This window comes from Acomys minous, assembly GCF_964271855.1.
Source record: "Acomys minous genome assembly, chromosome: 1".
Lineage (NCBI taxonomy): Eukaryota > Metazoa > Chordata > Mammalia > Rodentia > Muridae > Acomys > Acomys minous.
In genome coordinates, this window is record NC_140483.1 from 88,431,113 (window position 1) to 88,441,934 (window position 10,822).

A 10,822-nucleotide genomic window follows, 5' to 3' on the forward strand; every position below is an offset into this window, starting at 1 on the left:
CTCATGGTGGTGGAGCTAGCATTTAGCCCCAGGCAGCTGGGCACTACAGCTTGAGCTCCACAGCCCTCGGGCTAAGCACCCCTGTTCTGTAGTGTTATCCCCCTTACCTGCCTGAAGAAATAGGAGTGGGAGTTCAGATTAGGGCTCGGACGTCATCTCATCAAGACCAAAGAGCTCCTAAGGGTTAAAGCCAAGATGCACATTCAGTCCTATCTGACTGAAAACCCTGAATCTACCAAAGGCTCAGCAAGCTTGGTTCCTGCCTTGCTCAGGAACTGCCTCAGGCAATCAGCAGGTGTCCAGCCTGCCTGGGTGGCCTATAATGGGTTAAAATCCTACCCCAATTGTCCCGGACTCCGGCCCCGCCCCCCAGCGCCGGTCCCGCCCCCACTTCCGGTGCCTTCTGCAGAGCGAGGCTAGTCCACCTTTGCTGCTTCGGGTCTTATGAAACGGGCTCGACTCATGAAGGTGTTCATCACTGGCCCGTTGCCGGCCGAGGGCAGGGCTGCGCTCGCCCAGGCCGCAGAGTAAGCGCCCGCGTCGGTACCGGCACTGCCGCTGAGCCCCTTGGCCCGCTGCCCCGTCCACCGGCGGGTGTCCCCGAACCTCAGACACCCCTGCAACTGCGTGGGGGCAGTTCGGCTGTCTCCAGACGTGTCGCTGGGGCTTCCGGAGCTGCCCCAGGACCGGGAGTCACTTTCCAAAGACCCCGGTGCCTGGCAAGCAGGCGAGGCGGAGCCAGGACCCTAGAGGCTGGCACCTGCGCTTGGGGACTTTGCTTAGGAGTTGCCAGGGGCGGAGCGGGCTTGGAGTTTGGGGTGGTCTTAGAGAAAGTTCTCCGGGTTGCAGCTTGCTCCAGGCTGCTGGTCTCCAGCTTCAGGGAAGAGAGCCTGCCTACGAGGCAAGGTCCAGGCTGTCAACTTTACCCTCTGAGGTTAGCTGGCGGGCAGGAGTGTTCAGGGACTGTGATCATTGGTTTGGCTCCTGGCATGGTCGCCAGGGCCGTTTGGTGACTGTTTTCATCCTATTGAACCTTGTCTGGTGGCTAGCCTTACCAGGAGCTGTGAACACAGACTTTCAGTCCTTCTTCCAACAACAAAGTTGTGACGTCAGCTTCAGACTTCCCGCATCACCAGCTTGAAAACACAGGGTAGATGGGTTTGTACCTTGCTCCAGGGTCACTCAGCTCCAGGTGGCAGACTAGGCCTGTCCCACTGCAGTTTGATTGCTTTGTCTTGACAGCTTTGCGCTACCATGCCAGTTTGGAAGATGGTGAGACCCCGTTCAGCTTTTTTTTTTTTTTGGTTTTGGATTTGGTTTGGAGACAGAGTTTCTCTGTGTGACAGCACTGGCTGTCCTGGGACTTGCTCTGTAGACCAGTGTGGTCTCGAACTCACAGAGACCCCCCTGCCTCTGCCACCTGAGTGCTGGGATTAAATCAAATTCAATTCTGATGACCTGGAGGGACTGTGATTTGGTTTGAAATTTTTCTAGCACAGTACAGCTTTTTCTTGTCGGTGCTTTTGGTCCTGAAGTGCTAAGACAAGTTGACCTGGGAACCTGCCAGCCACTGTCCTGTGCCTCCTGTGTACACACACCAGGATTGCTCTGAACTCTGTGAAGGGGCTGGGAGGAGCACCTCACACTTGGGGCCACCGAGGAAGCACACCCTAGTGCTCCCACGGTTAGGTGACCTTGAGCTGGCAAGTGCACAGGACAAAGTTTTTTATTTTTGTGAACTCCTATCTGTGGCTGGTCACTGAGGATCAGCCTGGTGGCTCTGATGTAGGACCGCCTCCACTTCTCCACGCTTGGCTGCCTGGAGAACCACCGTGAATATGAGAGAGCTCTTTCTAGGCTTGAAAGTGGTCCTTGGGACATTCCTCCTTCCCACTCAAGCTCTGCTCTGTCCTGGGGGGCCCTTAGCTTTTGTCAGCTCCTCCCACTTTGGCAGCCCCCTTACCCCCTCCCCCAACTACACTCCAGACAGTTATGAGTCCCCCTCCCCCCCCAAAAAAACAACCCGATCTCAACTCTGGCCAACCTAAGGCCATAGCAGATAGGAGGCTGTTTGCCAGGTGGGCATGCTGTTGCATCTGGGAGGCTCCCTGCATCCCTTGAGTCACTCTCCCCCCCTCCCCCTTCAGCTGTGAGGTGGAGCAGTGGGATTCAGATGACCCCATCCCGAGCAAGGATCTGGAGCAAGGTGTGGTGGGGGCCCATGGCTTGCTCTGCCGCCTCACTGACCGCGTGGACAAGAAACTTCTGGATGCTGCAGGTATGTGCTGAGCCAACCTGAGCAGAATTCAGGGGTGGGGGATGGGGTCGGTGTCTTGCCTTGTGAGCATCAGTTTGCTGCAGCTGGCATTTGAGCTGGTATGTAGTATTTTCCCTGTCTCCACCGGGCACATGTTGACCCCAGTCTGGCTTGTAAGTTTCTAAGAGGCTTCAAGAGAGCAAAGTCCATGTGTTGCCTGAGTGGGAGTGGGACGGGGGTGTGGGTTGAGGAGAGTACCCTGGGCTCTGAACCTTCCTGCTGTGCCATAGCCTTGCTTTGTGTTCTTGAGATCTTTCTGGGCCTGTGTGCTGCGGGACAGAGGGCCTGGCACTGGCTTGCCTAGCACTGATAGGCACCCAGCACATGTATGCAGTGTGGTCCCAGGTCTTATGTCTGGGTGAGTCGTTAAGGAACACTTCAGACCCAAGGCTTCCAGATTCAGTGTAGAACCACTCCTGTCCTAGCCTTCATTAGATGCTTATGAGGTCATGAGGTCATACCCCAACTACCTCAGCACTTCTAGAGTGTCCATGGTGGAGCCTTTGGTGTGGCTAAAAGAGACTCAAGGCCACTGGTGGGTCAGAGCCCTGAAAAGACCTAAGAAGGTGTACTGCGATCAGGCCAATATACTCCCTGAACATCTATTTGTACATAACAGAGGTTGTTCAGCTCTTCACAAGGGACAGAGATGGCAGCTTTCCCCCTACATCTAAGAAATGATAAATGGATGTGTTGATGCTAGTTTTTAAACTATTTTATTTGGGGTGTTGAAGCCTCTACCTTCCTTCCACCAGCCCCTTAACCCTGGGTATGAGAAAGGTTAGTGGAGAGTGAGGGCCCCCTTTACTTCTCCCAGATGTTTATGGTCAACGGGGTTTTTTGGGGGAATATACCAATCTCTGTCAACAGCAAACTGTAACAAGCAGTCTCCTTCCTGCTGCTGAACCATGTTAAAATGTTTCTGTCTGGTCTCTCCAAACTGCTACACGCCACACTTTCTCTCTCCGGGCTCTCGTATTTATCTCCCTCAGAGTGCTAGACCATGCCCCTCTTCAAGCTGCACAAGGCAGGCCATTACCAGCTGGCAAAGACCAAGCCCCACGGGAGGCAGTTATTAGCTGTGGATATACCAACGCCCAAACCGAAGTCCCACGCTGGGGATTAAAACCAAAAACATATTTCCGTAACATAACTGAGTTTACCAACAACCCAAAACTTCCATTACATAGGTATTCCCGGGATCGATCCCAGAGCATGGCTTTGAATTCCATGAGGACAGACAGGTGTGTTTTCTGCCCAACAGGAGCCAACCTCAAGGTCATCAGCACCCTGTCGGTGGGAGTTGACCACTTGGCTTTGGATGAAATCAAGAAACGGTGGGTGCGGCTGGAGCTCTGGGCAGGGCCTGGGGTGGGGCTGAACCAGAGTGGGCAAGAGGGTTCCTCCCTGCTTGCTTCATGCCATGTGCCTCTGTGAGAGTGCCAAGTGGCTGATACTAAATACCCACATGTGCACAAGCTACTTAAACCCAGAAAGTTAGAAGCTGGTGCTCTAGGACTATATCCTGTCATGTCTGCTATCTTTTCTGATCTCGTGTCTTGGAAGTAGAAAAAGCAAGTGTTACTCCTTTTCCAGTGAAGAAATCCAGGACGGTTAAATAGTTATTTGCTCCAGACCTTGAGCCCCAGTCTTCCATTTTCATATATTCCCCATCGTGGGATGAGAAACCCATGGGGTTCCAAGCTTCCTGGCAGTCAGTGACCCTTCAGCAGACTCCCAGGAAGGAGCGTGAGGCCAGTGTCACAAGCAGATGTTTGATTCCTAGTGGGATCCGGGTAGGCTACACGCCAGGCGTCCTGACAGATGCCACCGCAGAACTTGCTGTCTCCCTGCTACTCACCACCTGCCGCCGGTTGCCAGAGGCCATAGAGGAAGTAAAGAAGTAAGTTGATGGCTGGGAAAGTCAGATGTGCCCAGAAGTGGGGCCTGAGCACTCAGTCAGCCTGGTCCCCAGCAGCTCTGTGTCTGGAGTGGGGAGGACTCAGCTGAAATAACTAAAGCACAAGGCAGACCTGCAGTAAAGGGGACAGGGAGGGGAGTCGTGAGAGACAAGGCTACGGGAGGGACAAACCTTGTTGACCCGGGAGCTACGGGTCACCTGCGATGTGCACCTGCGATGCTGAAGCTGCCACGCTGGAGGCCTAGACGCAGCTCTGAGAGCCAAAGCTGCTCACGCTGCACTACAATGTGAGGACCAGGGAGCTTCCTCGACAGTGCCCAAGGGCATTATGTGGGGACACCATGGGCACAACTGAAAAAGCACTTTCCTATCAGATGCAAGGGTTCTGGGTAAGAACCCCGAGCCTGGCTCACTCGGGGACCCAGGGTGTACCTGGGAGGGCAGCTTTTGTGTTGCTCTAGAGCGCCTGATTCCAGAACTTGTTCTGAAACCTCAGATCTAAGTCTACAGCCTCTACTTCGGACTCCCTGGTGGTACAGCCTCAGGCAAAAGCAGGTGTGCGGCTAAGGCCCCTGTGGCCTCAACCCCTGTGTCACTTCAGAAGAGCCATTCAATCTTCCACCGCCCTTGCCCTATGACCCAGAGGCTTTAGACAAAGGCCCAGAGTGCTCAGGGTGTGGGCTGCTTGTGGCCCCTCATCTCTTTCCAAGGTGGGGCTGCTCATCACCCCTTCTCCCCACAGCGGTGGCTGGAGCTCCTGGAACCCCTTATGGATGTGCGGCTATGGACTCTCGCAGAGCACTGTCGGCATCGTAGGGCTGGGGCGCATAGGTGAGGCTCCCACAACCTGTTCCCCATCTTACCCCTCTTGGTTGAGTCCCCAGTGCCTTGGGCATTTGGAGAGGCTGTGTATATGGCTAAAAGAAGAAAAAGCAAGCTCCTAAGCTCTCAGTGGCTTGCTGAGCCAGGGTTCTCTTGGGGCTTAGACCAAACACAAGGCTATAATAAGGTTCTGGCCACGGGAGTAGGCAGACTCCGGGGAAGCCTGCACCTACTTGGACCCTGGTTCTGGAAGGCAGGCTTCTTCCCAGCAGTTGCAGCTGAGGATGCCCCCTCCTTCAGTCTATCCCTTCAGAAACCTGGAAGGAGGCTAGGGTGCTGTCATCCTGCCTGTACATGGTAGCCTGGGGGCGGGGAGTGAGGGTCACCCGCCTGGCCAGCCAGCAGTCCTTGGAGCTTCTTGGAGAAGTCTAATAACCTAGGTGCGTTCAAGCCGGAGAACCCAAGTGCCCATGTCTGTTGGCAGGAGCATGCGTGGAAAAACTCGTGTAGGTCTTATGGAACAAGTTGGCAGCTGGGCAGTGCCACGTAAAGTCAAATGAGGTAGGGCTACATTCACAGACCAGAAGTAGAGCGTGCAGGACGAGGGAGGGGACTTCTTGATCCCCTGTCTTCAGAGATGCCACATCCAGTTCTTGGAGAAAGGTCAGCAAATGACCCTCATGATGACCGCGACCAGTGTGAAGCCAGTGCAAGCCAGTCCACCTCGAGTGTGGTCCTCCCTCTGGATCCCTGAGGACAGGGTACTGGCTGGGGACTAGTTACACTGGGGCAGCCTGGCACCACTACGGCAGAAAAGGATCCGCCCTGTGGGTCACCTGCACTTGCCCTCTGAAGGTGTGTGCAAGCCCTGGACCCCTCGTTTCTAGGTCAGGCCATTGCTCGACGACTGAAACCGTTTGGTGTCCAGAGATTTCTCTACACAGGGCGCCAGCCCAAGCCTCAGGAAGCAGCAGAATTCCAGGCCGAGTTTGGTAAACCCTTCTTTGTCTTGGAATCCATCTGTGCTTTGTGGTGGGGTGTCTGTCTGTCTGTCTGTCAGTCATTTTCAGGCAGGAGCTTGAGACATATCTATGTGTGCATGTGAATGTGTGTGTGCATGTGTGCGTATGTATGTGTGATTTACAGGCAGACTGCAGGACCTCAGGGTGTTCTGGGGGTTTCTATGACCCTTACATATTATCCCTCCTGTCTGCTTGAGACATAGAGGGCCACTCAGGAGCACAGACTTCCATCATGTGCCCTAGACCTCAAGTTTTCTCCTCTGGGTGAGACACCCTGGTCACTGACCTGTCTCTACCCATCTCAGAGCTGATATGTTGTAGGCATGCTCAAGATGTATGGCTTGTTTTGTGGGTGCTGGGACCCAAACTCTGGTTCTCGCGATAGTTTTAGCTGCTAAGCCATCTCTCCAATCCCTCTGTCATTGTTTTTGAGACATGTTCTTTCACTGAGCTGAGAACTCACTGAGGTGGCTACAGTGGCAGGCCAGGGAGCTCCAGGGAACCACCTGTCTCTGTCTCCCCAGGGTTGGAGTTACAATCTTGCCCAGATTTTAAAGTGAGTGCTGGGAATCCAAACGCCAGTCCTTATGCTTATGCGGTGGGCACTTTATAGTCCGTGATGTCCCCCTAGCCCTCTGGTTTTCTGTCTTGAGATCATTACACTATGTAGCTCTGGCTGTCCTCCAAGTCAAGAGAGGCTTCCTGCCCCCGCCTCCAGAGCCCTGACATCACAGGTGCGTGCCACCGCGCCCTGCATCCTGGGAGTTTCTCCTGTGGAAGATGGGAACTGCTGCACACCATTGGCCCCTACCGCCTTGCTGTCCCTCACTGGTAGCCTCTAATGACGCTCTCCTCTCCCTAAGTGCCCATGGCTCAGCTGGCTGCGGAGTCAGACTTCATTGTAGTGGCCTGCTCCTTAACGCCCGCTACCCGGGGGCTCTGTGGCAAGGATTTCTTCCAGAAGATGAAGAACACAGCCATCTTCATCAACATCAGCAGGTATCTGAGGGCTGCCCTTATCTCTGGGTCTCCAACCACTCCTGGTGAGGGGTGTGCCTACTGCCGTGACCTGGAGTGTCTGCCCCTATTGGTTGGTGACGCAGTAGCTCAGGATGCCATGGTAACCACAAGTACAGGAAAAGGCCCTGTGTGAAATGGATGAGGGAGCTCAGTTGGCACAGGGTCCTGCCTTCCGGTTCCCTGCAGTAGCCTAACCTTGCTCAGGGCTTGGCTCACAGTAGTGTGATTCTGGGAGCAAGTCACCAGGGGTCCCCAGCAGGCCCACTTCCCTCTGCTACAAAGCTCGGGACTTTGTGGGGTCCTTTAAAGGCCAACCTTCCAAGCTACTGAGCCTGGTGGGACTTCAGTGATGGCTTGAACCCGTGGGCTTTTGGGGACACAGACTCTAAAACTCACTCTCATGTGTGACCTCAGGGCAGTGGTCCTATGATGGAGCAATTCCCCCATCCTCATCTCCATAACTCCTTTCTGGTTGGTACCCTTTGAACCTTTTGTTTCTGCCAGTCTTATTCCGTGGCACAGGCTGGCCTTGAACTTGTACCTTTTGGCCTCGGCCTTCTAAGGGCTGGGATTATATGTGTGCGCCACCAAGTCTTGCTTTGAACCTTGTATCATTTTTTTAGAAAGATTAGGTGGGACCACCTCAAGGGTTCCTGTGCTCCAGAGCGTCTGCCTATTTGCAGTGTTACCTGAAGTTACCAACGTTTAGCTATAGAAAGACAGACCTGGGTGTGGGAGAGCAAAGTGGAGCCGTCCATGGCAGGCCCAGCTTCCACCCGCCCAGCACCAAGATACACTCGAGACCATCTGCATTTTGGTATTCCACTGCTCAATTACTATTGAGTGAATGATACAAAGTTTCCAGAAAGCCAGTTCTTTTTTCCAGCAGTGACTCCCGTGGATGCCCGTAGGTTTCTCTGCTCTTGTTTAGCTATATGTGTGATGGTACCCTGTGTTTCTTGGTCTGGGGGATCAGCCAGATCAGAAGCGCATGTGCGGGCCCAACACAATTGCAGACTCCTGTGCCCCATGTGTGCAAAGTGCTTGTTACACACTCCCATCCTGCAGCATTCCTGCAAGTTAGGGGTTCCTTAGGAGCCCAGTGGTGGTGAGTGGCAGGGCTCAGCTCAAGACAAATACTGTTTGGGGTTTTTTTGTTGTTGTCGTTTTTTGGTTTTTCAAGACAGGGTTTTTCTGTGTAGCCTTGGCTGGCCTGAACTCACTTTGTAGACGAGGCTGGCCTCGAACTCACAGCAATCCGCCTGCCTCTGCCTCTGCTGGGATTAAAGGCGTGTGCCACCATGCCTGGCAAGTATGCAGGCTCCCTGTAGTGTGTTCTAATATATTACTGCCTTAGAAGTCAGTGCACGTGCTTGGTGAATGGAAAAATATGTTCTGTGGCTTGTTCTGCCCTAAGGGTGGCTTGGGTGGAGGGAGTGTCTGGGCCCCAGCATCACCACTGTCACTTCCAGGGGAGATGTGGTGAACCAGGAAGACCTGTACCAGGCATTAGCCAGTGGTCAGATTGCAGCAGCAGGACTGGATGTGACCACCCCAGAACCACTGCCTCCAAGTCACCCCCTGCTGACGCTGAAGAACTGTGGTAAGAGCTGTTTCCAACCTGCATAGCTGCCTGCGGAGTGTGGAGAATGGTCCAGGCCTGGCCATGGAGCTAGCCCAGGCAATGCTAAGCAGAGGGCACAGCCAGGGACCGGGAGTGTGTAGGCTGTTAGTGACTGGTGCTTAGCAGGAATGCAGTGCTCAGCTGGGTCTCTGTCCCCTGAGAAGTGAATGGGTTTGCTAAATGAAGGCTGACCGCACTCCTACTGCTGTGACCAGTGTATGGGGACGGAATGAGACCACCGCTGTGCACAACCGGCATGAAGTATGAAGCTTCCAGCCAGCAACAGCTAGTCCATGTTGTGGCTGGAGTGCCCGGCTTTTGGTTTTCTGACGCTCGGCTCACCAGCCATCAGTGCCTCCAAGACTGGCACTGAGTTTGGCCCCTTCTTCAGCCTCAGGCCTTTTGAGCCTCCCATCCCCCTCTGTTCAGATGCTTGTGGCTAGTGCTGCTTTGTCCACAGGTGCGATTGCTCTAGTTTTCTGTTGATGGTCTCCTAGGGGAACTGAGTCACTGACAGCCAGGTCTGGTCTGCAGCCTAGGACTGTGCACTTTTTTTTTCTTTTGTTTTATTGTTTTTGTTTTTATTTTTTGTTTGTTTTAAAGATTTATTTATTATGTATACAGATTTCATTATAGATGGTTGTGAGCCAACATGTGGTTGCTGGGAATTGAACCCATAATCCTGGGAAGAGCAACCAGTGCTCTTACCCTCTGAACCATCTCTCCAGCCCCGGACTGTGCACTTTTAACAGGCCCTGACAACATGACGCTGGTGCCTCTGGCCCTGGGAGCATTTTGAGACCCTGGCCTCAGTGCTTGCCTTCCCTCTGTTCAGCCAACGGCAATGCTTCTGCCTCTAGCCTCCCCGAGAGGCATCCGAGCTACTGATGTCCCTCTGCATTCTGGAGAGGAAGCCCGAACATGCCCTTGCTGCCTCTTCAGTGAAGGCGCCCATTATTGCAGCCTTTGGCAACCCTCCTGACCCCATCCCCATGGCTAGGCTGCAAGGAACACTGGCTGTGATGTGAGGGCTACTGTCCACAGCCAGGAAAGCTGGCTGTAGCCCCAGTTCACGTCCCAATACAGCCTAGGGAGGCAAGCAGCTCTTTAGAGATAAGTTCCTCGTTTGCTCAGCATGGGACCAGAGGCACCACAGCATTACCCAGCATTCCACCGTAGTTACTTCTGTAGTTCAGAAGCCCTGTGCCCTCACTCTCAAGGCTGCAGGGTGTGGGAGCTGCTGGGCTCCTGAGCTGGCATCTAGTTTCACTATCTCGATGGGCAACCAGACTCCCTGTTGCCTACCGTATTTTTAAGGGTTCAAGTCGTTTGTTTATATCTGGGCCTCAGCATTTGTTCCTCCGAGCCCCAGCCTGCGGGAATGGGGTTTGTAGGGACCAACTACCATCCCCAAGCGTAGGGCCCAGGCAGAGGGGACAGTGGCAGGGGTGCTGAGGCAGAACATTTGTCCTGTTGACGGGTAGTCGGGCACCAATGCTTCCTTCTCCCTCCAGTGATCCTGCCCCACATTGGCAGTGCCACCTACAAGACTCGCAACACCATGTCCTTGCTGGCAGCTAACAACTTGCTGGCTGGCCTAAGAGGGGAGCCAATGCCGAGTGAACTCAAGCTGTAGCCAGAGGGGCTTCCAAGAGCTGGAGACATGTTGCCTCCCCGACAGACCCAGGCTGGACTTTGAACTGAGGCAAGAGCCTGAGTGATGCCTCCTCTACTGCGTCTTCGAGGGACATGGGAACTGGCAGATAAGCTGGGCACGTCCCTGCCAAAAGCCTGTCGTGCGAACAGTAAAAAATTTCTGACACAGCGTCTGGGCCTATGATTTGGAGCAGTAAGAAAAAGAACATCTCTTGTGTTTACTGACTCGGGGCATTTGGGGTGTGCTTGGCTCTGCTTCCCACACTGCCCTCATCCAAATTCCTTCCCTTTTCCCTCCCTGAGAAGGGACAAGAAGAACCAGAAAAACACAGCCCCTGAACCCAATACCCAGAGCATGGTGAAAGGGCAGACAACAAAGGGAGAAAACTGCAAGTGTGGAGGAGGCAGGGTCAGCACTGCTGGCCGAAAGATGCCCAATT

At 54.0% G+C, this 10,822-nt stretch overlaps 1 protein-coding gene across 1 annotated transcript; it reads left to right on the forward strand.

Annotated features, from left to right (window-relative positions):
- The first annotated feature begins 377 nt into the window (after positions 1-377).
- On the forward strand, positions 378-10,551 carry GRHPR (glyoxylate and hydroxypyruvate reductase). The gene is made up of 9 exons (XM_084778313.1): positions 378-527; positions 2,148-2,278; positions 3,582-3,654; positions 4,104-4,220; positions 4,981-5,069; positions 5,948-6,052; positions 6,946-7,081; positions 8,575-8,705; positions 10,241-10,551. The coding sequence occupies exons 1-9, from the start codon at positions 445-447 to the stop codon at positions 10,360-10,362; spliced, it is 987 nt and encodes a 328-aa protein (XP_084634439.1). The 5' UTR covers positions 378-444; the 3' UTR covers positions 10,363-10,551.
- Positions 10,552-10,822: the final 271 nt, after the last annotated feature.

Coding starts and splice junctions, on each gene's coding strand:
- GRHPR (XM_084778313.1), top strand. CDS start 445: ATGAAACGGGCTCGACTCATGAAGGTGTTCATCACTGGCCCGTTGCCG. Junction 7,082..8,574: donor ATCTTCATCAACATCAGCAG/GTATCTGAGGGC, acceptor TGTCACTTCCAG/GGGAGATGTGGTGAACCAGG. Junction 8,706..10,240: donor GCTGACGCTGAAGAACTGTG/GTAAGAGCTGTT, acceptor TTCTCCCTCCAG/TGATCCTGCCCCACATTGGC.